Source organism: Perna viridis, chromosome 9, assembly GCF_037379345.1.
Source record: "Perna viridis isolate PV_CMFRI_1.1 ecotype Kerala chromosome 9, ASM3737934v1, whole genome shotgun sequence".
In the NCBI taxonomy this organism is placed as follows: Eukaryota; Metazoa; Mollusca; class Bivalvia; order Mytilida; family Mytilidae; genus Perna; species Perna viridis.
This window is the reverse complement of record NC_142453.1, coordinates 21,465,061-21,481,987: the sequence shown is the minus strand read 5'-3', so window position 1 is coordinate 21,481,987 and position 16,927 is coordinate 21,465,061. Positions and strand designations below refer to the sequence as shown.

The 16,927-nt window shown below is 33.2% G+C and overlaps 1 protein-coding gene across 1 annotated transcript in view; it reads right to left on the bottom strand.

Annotated features, from left to right (window-relative positions):
- The window catches only part of LOC148607306 (uncharacterized), a 35,304-nt gene extending 30,070 nt beyond the window's left edge, over positions 1–5,234 (bottom strand). The window contains exons 1-3 of the mRNA XM_088545659.1: positions 5,095–5,234; positions 1,855–2,169; positions 639–947 (exon numbers count right to left, since the gene is read on the bottom strand). Of these exons, the coding sequence (XP_088401785.1) occupies positions 639–947; positions 1,855–2,169; positions 5,095–5,149 (679 nt within the window). The 5' untranslated portion in view covers positions 5,150–5,234. The remainder of the gene's footprint in view (positions 1–638; positions 948–1,854; positions 2,170–5,094) is intronic.
- Between the last annotated feature and the right edge of the window lie 11,693 nt (positions 5,235–16,927).

Here is a 16,927-nt window from a genome sequence, read left to right as displayed (position 1 = left end):
AGCACGATACAAAAAGTCTGCGTAGTTTCGGCAAGCTCTGGTATAACGTTTGAGTTGTGATATGAACACTCAATACGCAGGTGCCGAAGGGATGTTGCCACAGATGAAAGGAAAGTTGACAATTCTGAATGAAAAGTCATCACATTTGTCGTAAACTTTGGGCAATAGTTTTCCTTTACCATCGATTTCTAAGTGTAGCTCAAGATATGAGGCTGACTTCACAGTGTCAGTAGTATCTTTTATCTCAAGTTCTTTTGGGTAGATGCGATGTATCAAATCCCCGAAATTAGGATTATTTAAAGATAATACGTCATCTATATAGCGGAAATTGAGATTGAAGGATCTAACCAAACGATATTCTTTCTTTCTGATCAGATCAGCTATAAAGTCAGCCTCACAAGAGAGAAGGAATAGGTCAGCAAGTAAAGGAGCACAATTTCTTCCCACTGGAATGCCGACCGTTTTTAAAAACACGTACACCATACTGGACAAATATGTTGTCGGAAATTGGTTCAATTTTAATTCAATCATGGAAAGTCCAACTCTATTCCTTAAACCCTGTACTTGTTGAAATATAGAATTACATGGACAAATTCTTTTTTTTTTATCTTAATTCAAACCAAATTATATATTAATACCTCGGACTTTTAAGGTCTTGCATATTCTCTGGTCCCCAGTGTTTATAGCCTGGTGTTTCACATCACAACACAATTGTTGATTGTTGTCAGCCTGAGTCGGTGTATAAAAAAGCGTGCCAGTGACTATGAATGTTCCATCAGCTGGGCTCTTCTCCCACGTTTCACGAAAGTCTAGGATAGGGTTTTTCGAAGGGAAATATATTTCAACATCTTGCTTTGGAACTGCTCCGTTGGAACGGCAGGTCCAATTATACGCAGTACCGTCTATCACTTCTACAGGTCCATCGAACGTTGGATAGAATGGCGGAACTGTGGATATAAATTCAACAGCTTAACGGGAGTATTTATTTTTATTGAAAATAAAATAATTTATGTTGTCAGAGGGGAGGAACTTGTAATCAAGTCTGGCATTAATGAATTCAAGGGTAAGGTTGAAAAAGAAATGTAGGTCTGCGAGTATCAAAGTTTACACAAAAAATGAATTTATTATCAATATTTTTGTCAAATTTTAATTAACCATTCAGAACTCAGATGGCGCCATTTATTAACACAAATATGAGAAAAGGTCACGATACAGCTCAATGAATCAATTTTACCCACCTCGATCCACCTCTACATACTTGAATATCTGCCACGACATGTTAGTATTATAATTACATACATTTTTACATTACGCACAAGTGAAAATACAGCCTAGTGTGTGGTGGTTGTTTTCTAGGAGCCACACCTTTATCATTGTTAACAAGGAGCATAGTGTAGTAACTTTTACCCTCTCGGTTATTATACATTTATTTTTAATATGCTTTATTTTTTCGCCTTTCGTTATTTGATAAATGACATTTTTTGGAAACAGACTTTATTTTCTCAATTCTACAAAGCCCAGAAACGAGCAGACTGGTTGCTATGGTTACAATAAATAAGTTTTGGGGTTCAATAGCTTTGGCTACTAAAAAGCTTACCAGGAGTACAGCATGTAAATATGTTTATGGAATAATGTTGAAGTAAACAAAAAATAAAAACCCGTAAAATACTTTCAAATACTGTGCAGAAATTTTTTTACTGTGCCTACATGTAAATATACAATTTGTACTTTAAATCCATTTTTAAAAAAATGTTTACATATACCCATCTTTCAATACTAAGAATCGATTTTATATTCAAGCCCCTTGCCTTCCCTCGACATGAAAATGGACTCTGTCGAGTAAATCATGCTTACTTTCCATCATGATATAAACGGATCGTTTAAGTGGTCCCTGGAGTAGATTATAACCATTATAAACATTACAATCGAAAACTCTTTTGTTATCAGTCCTGTCTGCCACAAAAGTGTATGTTCGCTGGGTTTTTGTAGTTCCTTCTATAGCCCATGAGAAAGTTTGGCCAGTTCCCTTAATTGATGTAGCGTTCGTTCCGTCCACGGTAAACCATATATCTGGCGTGGGGTCGCCTCCAAAACTCCAACATTTTAGTACTACTTGATCCCCTACTCTAATGTAGGGTGCTGGTGCTGATGCATTCGGGTATCCTGGCACTAAAATAAGATTTGAAAGTCTGATTTGAAAAAGTGTCGGATACGTTTGCACGTTTTTAGACTGCTCTAACTAGTCTTTATAACATAGTACATTGTGTATGTATGTAAACTTAAGTGTCAGTCTGTAATAATCAGGCAACGGTATAACAAAAATTTAAAGTTTATTTTGACTATTTGCACCATCAGAGTCAAGGAAAATAAGACAAGATTTTCCATATTTTCTGGTAAACTGAGTAATTATTTCATTGAAGTGCCGAGAAAATGAACATAAAAAAAATAACTCATTTTTAAAAATTCTATTGAAAAAATTCTGAGAAAATTCAGTGATGTAGAGATCAAACAGTGGTCTTTCGAAATATACATAGAAATCATCACTGAGTGAAATTATATTGTCAGGTGGGCGGGTTTTTGACAAGCATACGGAGTTTCTCCACATGTGTACATTTGTATTTGGCCTAGAGTCATGTACCCTTAAAAATTTAGTCTAGCAACGTGCCTCCATGGTTTCATGATATTGGGTCCTCATCCACCATTCAAATGCATGGAGATTCGCCATTAACATACATGTAGCATTGAGTTCAATATTAAAAACAAAATATATTTTTGTGTCAAAACACTGATAAAAATGACATATATCTAGTTCTACATGATAAAAATGTAAAGAAAAGCATGAATAGAAGATTTTGCATTGTGATGCAGCATTTGGATTTCCCGGAAGTAAACATTAAAATGCAGATCGGTCTTTGAATTTCAATACGTTCTACATCGGAACTAGAACGATATTTACAAACTCTATACCGCACACACAGAAGTGTTCAATACACGTGGTTAACAATATCTTATATCAAAGCCTTGAAATATAAGAAAAGAGTGTGTTTTTTTTCTTTTCATCATATCGCAGATGCCATAACAGCTCTGGAATCGTATTAACCCTCGAGCTCTTGGTTGATTCGGGTTATCTAGGGCTGGTTATGGTACATATACATTTGTATGTGGTATGGGAAAGGCGAATGATATTCTAGATTTATCTTCGCTCATTTCATTTCACCTACTTAAACCTACCCCTGTAAGGGAAGAGGTAAAGAAACACCATTTACAATATTTAAATGAATTTATTACTATGACCCAGATAAATGTCAGAATACTTATATTATCCCCCTTTGTCGTTCTTCAAATAATATCGTAAATTGCCTGAAAGGTTTTATGCGTAAATCAGATGGTGGATCTTTAGTTCGTGATCTTTTGTTCGTCAATCTGATCACCTGTTATATATGAAACATGAGAGAAATAATATTTACATATATTGTACTTGCAAAGAAAAGCGTTACAAATGTAACATGACCCCTTTCAAAAAATTCAAAGTAAAACGACATTTTTTTGTCACACTGCTTTCACCAAAAGGCAAATTATTACTTACATGTATCTAAAATACCAACATGCTATTTAAATTGTCCACATTGTTTCTACTTCATTAAATAGTGATGTCACTATTTGTTGGCACGGTGTATCATACTACAACGAGGAAGATCTTGGCAGAACAAATAATTTTTCTCGCGGAAGAAAGATATTTTGTATGCAAAGTACAAACGCGTAGTTGAGACCAACGGCCATTAGACTTTTTCTTGCTAAGTCTATGAGCATGCTCAGTTTACACTTCTGCGATGAAGAGCTTGGGCAGAACAAAATAACTTTCCTCACGTGAGTGTATATTGATATTTTGAGCATGTTCGTCGACTATACAATATTTTTCACGAAAGGGTCAATAAGTCAATGATACATGTAGATTGGTCTTTGAAGATTTCATTGAATAAGGTAAAACAGTGAGATCGTCTTGTAGATGAATATCAATATACATTATAGAAATCAGTAATATCCGCACCCCTTTCGTTACAGTTTTTTCTGCAACTACTTATCACAGCATCTGTGAAATATTACAGAACATTTTAAATATGTAAACAATATAGTAGTTTCCCATTAAAGACCGACGCGATATCAACTTCCTGATTGACTACTACATGTACATGTAGTACCACAAAAGTCAAGAAATAAAGACAAGATTTTCACATCTTTTTTGTAAAATAAGTAGAAATTTTACTGCAAATGAATACAAATGTAGTTCATTATTTCATATTGCCTTGACATGCAACCTAGTATGTTCTGACCAGTGCATCGTTTCACAAAGCCTACGTAAGACTTACGTGTACGTAAGTCCCATTGGTTATTTAGGATTTACGTGTATGTAAGTCTAACGAGTGTTTTGTAAAACGATGCCCTGTGTTACAGATCCATGACTTTTGTATATAATTGTGTAATAATCGTAGTGTCTGTACAGAAGATTGCTGTTATCCACAAGATCATCTGGTGTTTATATAGAACGTTTGAGACTTCTAGTTCTTTTTGACTATATTACGGACCAAACTGAAAAATCCTACATGTATATTATACGGTCGGAAAAATTCAAATTTGTCTTAAAAAGCATACTTTAGAAGCAAGCTTTTATTTTTTTTTTCATGCGATGAAAGTGAACAAATTTGAAAATAAATATACAGTACATATACCAACATTTTTGTGTTAAATAAAAGGAAACGATTTACAACATACATTTTTTGTAAGTTAACACAACTTTGAAAGACATCCTGTAGCATTGGACGGCATATACAAAATGTACAAGTTGTATATATGTACATGTACAACCTTTTATATGCAATACGTGTATTTGGTTTTTTATTCGTGATTGAGAATTAAATTAAAAAAAAATACTTTATCATATACATATATTTATTTAGTTAATTTTGTTCATGTTCTACTGCTGTAGAAGATTTTGTAGATCGTAAAAGTTGTTGAACAACTGACTGAAAAAAGGGGGGTTGTAACGTCCTTGCTCAACTAACAATTAACAATTGTACACTGTATATATACACTTACCTTCCCATGCTATGGCATGCATACAAAAGCAGGAAACCAAAATTAGTATGTGCATTTTCCAGATTAATCTTCCTCTGAAAGTAAGCAGAAAAGTGCGTCACAAATTTGTAAACGATAAAAAAAAATACAAAATACGAGAGACCCACAACAGAGCTAGGAGTAAGAATATCTGAATAGTTTCGAAATTTGCAGCTAATGCATTTTTTTTCTTAAAAGTTTAGAAAAGAGCCTCCATGGATGTCATACTGTATTTGATCTAACAAATATCAATGCATGTACTCATAGTCGGCGTTACATTGTATAAGCAAATAAAAAAAAACCCTATAATTATGTAAAGTCTGATTCGGAACACTAATGCCAGTCCTACGAATGGACGTTTTCGTCAAACATGTAACTTAGCTAACGATCGGGTATTTTAGTTTTTTGGAATTAAATTGTTTTACATATTACATACATGCATAATTTAACTACTTGTACATGCAAACTGTGCCGTCTCTGACTCGCAAAAATATGTCACTTTGATTAGTTTGATTGGGAATTATTTTAAACTTTTAAGGAAAATGTATTACAAATAGCCTTGCTTAGTTTCCTAAACAAAATTACCAAAAACAAACAGATTTTTCTTTTCCGCTATTTTGACTCCAAACAAACACTATGTAAAAATGTATGCTGTTAATTTGAAGGGTAACAACAACATTACTGAACTGATAAAATCTATACAGTAGTCAAAAGGAATAGCACCATGAAAACTGATTTATTCAACGTGTCATAGTTTTCATTCCTCCTTTATCTACCCCGAATTTGACTGTTTATGAGCAACTCGGCGGGTGTTTCTAGAAAAGAAGAGGACGCTTACCCTACCGGTGTACCTGGTCCATGCTCCCACTTTTTAGTGGAGTCAGAGTTGCTCATTTGCTTTTGTTACTTTGAATGTATGATTTTGGTTACTTTATGTTCTTTGTTGTGTATGTCTGTTTTCCATGTCTGGTCTTTGTCCCTGGATCAAATTCATTGAATTACCGCTATAACCTTGGTTCCCTTGATTACTCTTTGTATTGAACTGAACAACGGACAAGTAGTTTAAAAAGGAAGTCCGTATACCAAATGGCAATATCATGCAGGACAATAAAAAAGTTGGATAACCACTGCAACGGTCCTGAATTGGTACAACAAAGGTTGGGATAAACCACTCAGCCTTCCGCTTCCATTATTGTTCATTATTTCCGGTATACTTTAACACAAATTGGCAGCACGAGATTGTCACCAGTCAAAATCAGTCAAATCAGCAGTCAAAACAGTACAGAAGATATGAGCAATTAATTAGTGAAGGCGACACCAAAGATATTTGTTTATATAAAGGCTTAATATGACCTGGACCAAGATTCTGACCACAAGTAGGACAAATACAAACAATTCTCAATTGTCCGAATCTGTAGAAGAAAAACCTTAAATATTAACCAAAAATGCAACTTTGTGGAAAAGTACAAAAAACTAGCAACAAATATCATCGAATATGGATTTTCAACAGTTTTGCTCTAAACTGTTTGGACACTTATAAAATTTGTTTCGCTTTCTGTGATTTAATAAAGCAAAACTTATATATCGAAACAAATGTCCTTTACTGCATTGTTGTATCATTTGACCTGAACGTGGAGGAATGGTTGTGTGATAGTAATAATAATAATAATAATAATATGAATAAAAATAATGATAATAATAAAAATAATAATAATAACGTTAATAACAAAAATGATCATAATAAAAGTAAAAAATAACAATAATAATAATAATAATAATAAAAGTTATATAATAATAATAATCATAAAAAGAAATGAATAATTAATACTACTACTGATAATAATAATAAAAATAAACATTTTTACCAAGAAGAGATGTTTCTAAGGTTACGTTTTTAAAGTCAAATGAAAGCATCTATATTATAAGGATAAATATTTTTTTTAAAAAGAAAGAGTAATAAAGGGAACCAATGTTATAGCGGTAATCAAGGGGTAATCAAGGGAACCAAGGTTATAGCGGTAATCAAGGAGTAATCAAGGGAACCAAGGTTATAGCGGTAATCAAGGAGTAATCAAGGGAACCAAGGTTATAGCGGTAATCAAAAGAATGTAATCCAGGGACAAAGACCAGACATGGAAAACAGACATACACAACAAAGAACATAAAGTAACTAAAATCATACGTACAAAGTAACAAAAGTAAATGAGCAACTCGGACTCCACTAAAAATAATTGAATCAGAATCAGAATAAGTTCTGCCTTAAAATTATTTATAATATAATTTGTTTCCGGTCAAGCAACGAAAGCCGAAGTAATAATTAGTTATACTTACAATTACGAACGGTATCTTCTGTTTTCTTTAACCAATAATAAAACTTTTAATCTCAAATCTGAATTTTATTCCTTAGTGCAACAAGTTACAAAAATGTGCACATTCTTCCTCTTTTAATAATCGTAGTGCAATATGGTTTGAAAATCTCGCTTTATAGATAATTTATTCGGTTCGCGGTGGCGACGATCCTTAACCTTATCAGGTAAAAAGGATGTCGGCTAGGGGTGTATCTGATAACCAATCGTATAAATGTATAATTTTTGTGGCTAGTGGGCAACATTATTATCCTGAATCATTGAGATAACCTTACAAAATACCGTTTATTGAAAATTTTATTGTATAAGTATACTTCTTAATGTCATTGTATTGTCGTTTCTAAAAATAGAAAATGCATGTCAAAAACTTAGAAGTGCATTATTAATAAATTAACTTCTCGGTTACACGCACATGTCTCAACAATCGACAATCAACTGTGATGAAAAGATAAGATATGTCGGTAAAAAATTCTCACTTGGTGAAATAAGTGGTGATTCTTATCTTTCTATCCCCTTGAACATAACCCATTTTGCAGAGGCACAAGTTGAACGGAATCGTTAGACTGTGCACTTTGTGAAAACTGATTTTTTCCCTCTCTCTCTCTCTCTCTCTCTCTCTGTTGAAGCACATCTTCAGGCATGGCGTTTTTTAAGTTTTGAAAATATGCCTGTTTTATATTTGGGTTCCCATAAATTACACCTTATATATTTCTGATTTTACTGTACATGTAAAAAAATCTTTATACATGTATGTTTTGGGGTGTGCAAGGGGTTGACACCCCTCCTTTTTTATTGGAAAATGTGTAATTTCATCCGTAAAATTAACAACAAAATTGCCTAGCAACTCCCTTTTGTGAAGAATCGTAGCTGGCATTCCTCCTTTTCAAAGTGTCTGATTCCGCCCCTGCGATCGTCTTTTTGTCTTTAAGAAACTATCGTAATCATAATTATATGTGTATTGTAAAGTTGCAGTATGAGTTTTGGCTGGTCTTCTCAATATTATTCTTGCATTCAATTTGGCTTAAATTTGATCTGTTTTCCAAATTAGTAAAAATCACATAAAATGCAGAAAATAAATAACTATGATAGGGAAAATACAAGAAAATAACATTTTAGTACTTAATCGCTGTTTGTTATGTATAGACGGAGTACATGTATGGTTACTCTTCAAAGTACATTCGTCTTCGCACAATGAGATGCGAAATAATTCAGTATTTTACCTAAATAGTATAGACATATATATTAATATCATATATAAAATCATTAAAAAGACACTGTATATGTAGTTAAAACGTTGAATACCACTTACATATAAAAAAATATATACATAATACATGGAGGCAAGTACATGTATAAAGAGGCGATTTGTGTCTACCATTCAGTGTCGTTTTCAGAATATTAAATATGCATATACATACATTTAAAAAGAAAATCCAAAAAGAAAATCATCATTTAAATATGTTTTTTTGCATGAAACTTAAAGGTTTATTTAGAATTGAAAAAAACAAAAAACAAAAACATTTGTTTATTCGTGCAAGCACAATAAAGTATGTAAGTAAAATTAATTTGTAATTAGTGTTATGATATAAGTTTTCTAAAATTCTGGACTATTTGTTACACAGTTCTTTTGGTTTTTTTTTCCGAACTTTCGAACTGCGCATTGGAAGTTATACAAATTATTAAAACAAAACAAGAATCGTGTTGTATGTAATCTTGTTCTTTTGTATAATCAAAACAAATCTTTCTTTTAATCAAAAGGCACTGGAAGCTTATAAGATTTCACTGGGTATTAGTATCAAATTGATATAATCACTCACAAATTGTACACTTGCAACGATAATCTAGTGATTTTGATAAATCACATCTTTTTCAGTCGATAATATTGAAAGCGATTTCTTGTCCTCGTAATTTCAGTACTTTACATTAGATTTGCATAATTATATATTACTATGCCACATTAAGCTGCTGATCAGTGTTTACCGCTATAGCTTCATAGTTCTAGCTCCATACGAGATCAAAATTTACCTCTTAAATATCATGCACGTGTTTTTTTTTTGCTTGTATGAGAATGGGAAGGTTACATTTAAAGATGAAATGATCGGTTAGCATTAGACATTACCCAGTTTCTGATTCAGACACAGGGGCTCATTACAACTGATTATATAGGTCATTTACATTATCAGGGCCCCGATATGTATGTTGCAATTGCCAGTTGTTTAATCTGGTTTCTGATCTGGTTCCCTGGTCAATTAATGAGCGACACAAAGATCGATAAAAATTTGAAACCTGTCGAACGAAAACACTCGCAATTCCAATTGTTTTAATTAAAAAAACATTGGGGTCATCTCGGCAACGTAAGAGTAAATAAATCGACGGAACCAAGATTCCAGCGGAAGCATATCGCATTCGTGCCATTTCGGATGTTTGAAAGCAAGCAAAAATCTGTGGCATAGATTATTTGACGATTATAGACTTTGAAGACTTAAGTCTTTCCTTTTTTATTGTTTTGTTGATGTTAGTTCCCTGATAAAATCCAACGGACCAATTGAAGAAAAGAAAAAAAAATCATCGATGCGGGGGATTAAATTGATCATATCAATAAACAAGACCTTTAGTAACTAAGTGTTGTTTTCTAAAATGTGTTTTTGCCAAATTTATTATCGTTATATCAAAAAAAAAAAAAAAAAAAAAAAAAGAATATAAGACAGATTTGTATCGAGATACCGTCAAATGTTACTTACTAATTGTTGATGTGCATGTCAATTTGAACTATTGAAGACCCAGTATTTATCGCAGTATTTTGGTTCAATGTACAGCAAATGTACATTGTGCATGTAAAATGTATCCACAGTACATCGAACTTGGACTTCCAGTATGGTAGAGGTACTCAAGTCGACGTTTATCTCCAACAAGACCTGCATTTTACACTTACTTAAATATTCCAAGAGATACACAGAGCATTCAAGAATCCATAAGTGATTTTTTTGGTTATATTTGATTCATAATGAATCTAATTTTAATTATCTATTTTCATACATTGATTAAGACTGCACACATGCATTACAATGTAACTTTGACAACTTATGTTGTTACATGAGCATTTGCATACTTTAAGTTTGGATACATATCAAAAGGACAAAAAGTTTGTTGGTGAAATCCAATTTCGTCATCGTTTCATTTAATATTAAATTCAAGCTATAAAAAGAAAAAAAATAATTTGAGGACAGGCTAATATAATACAAAATTTGATAAAAAGAACAAAAATTAAAAGTTCGTTCATGTCGTTATCAAAAAAATAAAAATAAATCGTATTCAATTGATTAATTGATATGCGTATGCGAGCAGCATTCGCTGGAATACAATTTGTATGCTGTAATTTAGAACATATTCTTGACAAAACGAAAATAGTCAAAAGTAGATCAATACGTGCAAACTGACGCAAGTCCTTGAAAATAAACAATGCACATTGTACATGTACTTGCAATACGGATTGTCCTAAATGACTTGTATTCTTTGAATTTATCCATTGTTTTATCGAAATCACGAACACAGCCGTGTCATAAATTAAAACGACAAAGCGGTCAATGTAGTAACATGTACAAATGTACATGTAACGGATCTTGGTCAATTACTGAAAAGGTGAATTCCTAAAAAAAAATGACGTAACAAAATGAATAGAAACCTCGTTGCACCCATTACAATGACAATGTAGAAATCCGTCACGCTCTATTGGTAAATTGTCGTTATCAATTCATCCAGTTATTTCCTCTGACTGACACATTTTGCTATTGGCTAAGGCTTGACGTTTTTATCAATTTAGACACTATCGATTGACAAAAAATACAAAAAAAAAAAAAAAAAATAAATAAATAAAATAAAATGAAATACTTTGCAATGCGTTGTATTACATTAATGCATCCGATTTATAATGGCTAATAAAGTTATGGGATGTCTGAGGCCGCTGGGTAGACCCACGATAAAGTAAGTATCAACAATAATTTGATGATCCAATTTGTAGTTCCTTTGGGGTTTTGATAAGATATTAAAGGTCAATGACATCATCGATCACAAATTTTAATATAGATTCTAATTAAGTGCACTAACAGTTAATTTTAAATGTAAAAGTGTCCTTTAGTTAGTAGATTATCTGATTATTTAATTTGTTTAGAATTCATCCAACCATGACAATTACACGCGCCTTACAAGTATAATTAGTTATATTCAAGTATTTTCCTCAGATTATATCAGTTTTATGACATATTTTATCATAAAAGAAGTACATGGTTAAAAAATCTAGTTTGTACCAAGTATAATTCTAGAATTTTGGGAATGTATTTATAAATGTTTTATATTGAAAAAAAGTTTGTAGTATGATGTGTATTTCTATTTTTGATTTTTTAAGGAGAAATCAAGAAACTCGAACCAGGATTTGAACGGTTATCAAACTTAAGAGAAAAATCCAGGGATAAAGACGCACACTGCAAAGAACATTACATAACACGCACATAGAAAAAAGTGGGAACCCAAACTCAACCAGGTTTATCTTCATAACAAGCGTCCTCTGTTTTTCTAGAAATTCCCGACAAGTTGAGCACAAAATGTGACGTCCTTGGTAGACGAGAGAAGAAAACTACCACATAATGAACACATCTGTTGAATTTAAGGGTACAAAAGTTCATGATCACGAACATGTACACTTTTGTAGTGACAACTTTAATTTTGCAGGAATATTGTACCTCTGCTAAAGGAGCCTAATTGTAAAAAGTCTAGCACGGTACAAAAATGGCGTAGTTCTGCTTAGGTCTGGTATAACGTACATGACGTATTCATGAGTTGTGATATGAAAGGAAGTCAAGGGAACAATTATTTAAACAACATAATCCGAGGACAACAGCAAGACAGGGGAAATAGACATACACAACAAAGAACTTGAAATAACCTAAATAACACGTACAAAGAAAAAAAAATAAATTAGCTTCCCGGACTCCACTAAAACAGAGAGCATGGTTCAAGTGGATCACGGTAAGCGCCTTTGGGTTTCTAGAAACACCCACCGAATTGCTCATAAAATATCACCTCCGGAGTAGACGCATGAGGAAAATTGACATGGTTCTCATGGTGCTAGTAAACAATAATCCACGTGTTTTTGTTCATGATGATGACAATAAACTTTTGTTTTGGATGACTTCAATCTTATAGCAACATATATTTGCAACCTTGTTCCGAACGCCTAACGGTAGTTTAAACATATTTCATCTGTAATAAACAAAATGGATCAGACACAAGTAAAATACTATACTTATGAATTCTTCTGAAATAATAATAGTTACAATAAAGTATAAGCATAAAAATAGTCACTAGTGTTATTTATGTTTTACAAAGTTAAGACGAGACAGTAAAAATATAACATTAGGTGATGTGGTAAGATGTGATGTGATGTGATGTGTACTAATTCAGCTCAAGCAATAAGGAATATTTTCGTGCATTTAACGAAGGAATATACACGGCCCAACACAACCTGATATTGTTTTTCTGATAGATTTTCTGCAAGACCAACAAGTAAATGTAGGTCTATACTGTAAGTCCGTCATTAGTTTGGTTCTTGCATTGCTATAAAGAGGGCATACAAAACAGTAATAGTGAGTAGTCTCATACGTATGACCACAATGAAACGATGGACTTTGTATGATATTGATTCTACACAAATCAAAGTTTAAAAGGATGAAGAACTGCAAAATTGAGTTATCAATATATTTAAATTTCTTGTTCCGTAGCAAAAATGTTTGGGAACAGTTAATTTATCACTGGTGTTCAGTAAACACGATTTAAATTGTTTGGGTGCCAGAATCTCCCTTAGTGTTCTGTCTAGTTTATGCCATTCAACTATTGTTGATGGAAAAAAGATTCACGAGTCACCGACAGCTTACAAAAGGGAACAATGATATCTGCACCATTCCGAAGCGGACATACTTTAGTATATTGAATCTTCGGTGGCATAAAATCTTGTAAATAATCCGGAACCATTTTATTATATATTTTATGAAATAGAATTAATTTCTTACCTTTTCGTAACGGTAAACTCCATACACAAGTTCGTCAGGGATGTTGCGGCAGCTGAAAGGAAAGTTTACGATACGAAACGAGAAGTAATGCAGAAAGAAAATAAGTAGAGGAGGCATTCTATACAAAATTCAGTACTCGAGTACTCGGGCATGATACTCGCGAGTACTCCAGTACTTGGATGAAACTAGTCTGTTGTGCCTAATGAATGGTATTTTCTTTGTTGGGCTTTAAGTTTTCTTTTGTTATTACCATTTATAGTGCAATAAATTACCAAATTTCAAAAGGATAATTTTAGATAAACACGTAAACGGAGAACATACGAAGTATCACATAATTTATAAACTGAATGACTGCAAAAATAATTTGCATGAATTTTGGCGTGTGCATCACTTTTCCTTACGGTCATTTGAACAATTAACAACTCTGACTGCCCCGTGCAGGTCCGGGTGTTAAAAGAATAGGCCTGCAGCAGCGCTAAGCTTGTCGTATAAGGCGACTAAATAGTGCTCAGAAAACTAGCCGGGGGCTAGGCGCTCTGCCCACAGAGCAACTGGGATGTGTGCCCCAGGTGGTGGAATGGGGTACCCCTGGCGTGTTACATGCTGGGGTTGTCAGGCTATAATACGGAAAACCTGACCGCTAACCATAGTGGTGCACCGTGTTGGGAAAGATGCCACGTTCCTCGCACGTTAAAGAAAACTGCTGTGGTATTCGATAGGAGTAGAAACCTTTGCGCTCTGCCACAGGAGGCTAAATTGCCCGACCTTACCCATCCCCCTTTTTCCAGTGGCAATCAAAATTTGTCGACCCTATTATCCTTGTGACCCATCTTTTTTTTCATTTCATGTTCATTTTATCATCCATTTCATGTTCATTGTCTGAATATAGCTGAAATATTGCTGCTCGGACGTTAAACCCCAACAAACAAACAAACAAACAACTCTGACTACTGTCTTGTAAATATTTTGTCGTATACTTTGTTAAAATATTGGACATAAAAACATGTACTAAAAAGATTTAATTATAAATTGGAGACTATTTTAGAAAATGTTCATTACATACCTTATGGTCGTCATCATGAACTCGTGGATCGTTATGGTGTATCCATCTGCACCATGAAAACTGATTTATTCAACGAGTCATAGTTTTCCTTTCCTCGTTTGTCTACCCCGGACTTGACTTTTTATGAGCAACTCGGCAGGTGTTTCTAGAAAAGCTGAGGACGCTTACACTACTGGTGCACCTGGTCAATGCTCCCAGTTTTTAGTGGAATCCGAGTTGCTCATTTACTTGTGTTACTTTGTATGTATGATTTTAGTTACTGTATGTTCTTTGTTGTGTAGGTCTGTTTTCCATGTCTGATCTTTGTCCCTGGATTACATTCTTTTGATTACCGCTATAACCTTGGTTCCCTTGATTACTATTCCAGATTGATTGTCAATAAAACTTAAATTTATGGCTAATGAGTTAATCCATGAAAGTGTTTGAAAACCAGTATTCTTGCGTGAAGTATCATTATTCTAGTTATAGAAATAGTATCGTGAGAAATTATTGTATTTACGGAACTGGCGAAGTAATTGTTTTCACAGAACCGTGACGATAGTTTTATAGGAAATTTTCTCAATCAGTGATCACTTTCTAACCCAACACAGTCGTGCTAACTACCTAGGTTCATATCTTGCTTTATTTCTGGATTAAATTCTCAATTTTTGCATAATATACAGTCCGGGTATATCTCTTAAAGTTTTGCATTAGAAACATCCATACATACACAAGGTTCACATTCCAAAACATGAGGTTTTATCTTTTTTTCTGGCCGGCAATATTGTCCATGATTGAGTTTGTAAATTATTATTAGTGATTGTCATTCATATTGTCATAACATTTTTGGTCGTTTTTTTTTTCGGTTAAATTATGAAGATGTGTATAAATTGTACTTGTTTTAGTAAACAATTTAAATGCTATTTATAATTGCTGGGCTATCGGCAATATTACAAGTGAATATATTGTTATTTATTCAATGCATTATATAGTTATGTATTATTAGCGTATAAAGTATACATAAATTAACGTTATTAATTTATATAAAATGTATTATGAAGGGGACATTGGAAAGGCAACTTAATTGAGGGGGACTGTATCAAGGTATTTAAGGAATCTGGAATAGGGTTATGTTGCCCTACCGGTGCACCTGGTCCATGCCCCCAGTTTTTAGTGGAGTCAGTTGTTTGCTTGCTTTGTTTGCTTTGTACGTTTGCTTTCGTTTATTTATGTTCTTTGTTGTGGGCGTCTGTTTTCCTGTCTGGTATTCGTCCCTAGATTACCTTTTTTTTTTTAACTTCCCACTAGAACTTGGTTCCCCCTCATTACTCTTTAAAACGCAAACGAGTAAATTGTACCTGAGTACTTTTATGATTCAATAGAGACGATGTAGGGTGGAAAACAATTCTTTCCTCTATAAATTCTTTTTATACATCTACGTCATTATGAAAAGTATTGGACATGACACATTTACATCAACAAACTTTTTTGATTATTCTGTTGAACAACGATTATGGCAATTTGAACAACGGCAATTCATTAACCTTGAAATTGTTGTAATAAATCTCGAAATGTTAGTCAGCGTGGAATGGAAAGAGGAGAGGTTAAAACATCCTATCTGCATATGTTTTAAAATTTGGTCCTGGTAATCGGGAATTAGGTGAAATCTAGTAATTGGAATGTTTTTACTTAAACAAAGCTTTGAATTTTGAAGAAATTTGAAATTTCTTTCAAAATACTAAGATGAATTCTTACAATTTGCAACATGTCGACATTCCAAATTAGAAAAAATAGGAAATGGAACATATGGAATGGTGATAGTTAAATGGAACATTAGAAATGGTGATACATGTAGTTAAATGGAACATTGGGAATGATGATAATTAAAGGGAACATTAGGAATGATGATAGTTAAATGGAATATTGGGAATGGTGATAGTTAAATGGAATATTGGGAATGGTGATAGTTAAAAGTTAACGTTATGTACATGGTTCTTTTGTTTGTAATCAACGAACCTAGTATGTGGCGTTTGAGTTGTTCGTAAGATATGTAATGTTTTTTTTCAGATGCTGCTAAAACGTGATTATTGCATTTGTTACCATTCTCTGTCATTCCAACCTTTTTCGTCTGAATACAAAAATACTAATCATATACAATGTAAATTGCAAATTTTGATGTGCTCTACACGTTTCTGAACTATTTCGTCGTTTTTCTCTTATTTCAATTTCAATAGGAACATACATCGACGAGATGTTATATGTTGATTTTCAATCCTTTTTGTATACAAAATGCATGACGTCTCTACTTTAGGTTGGTAAAGGCATAGAATAAGAACACAGATAGA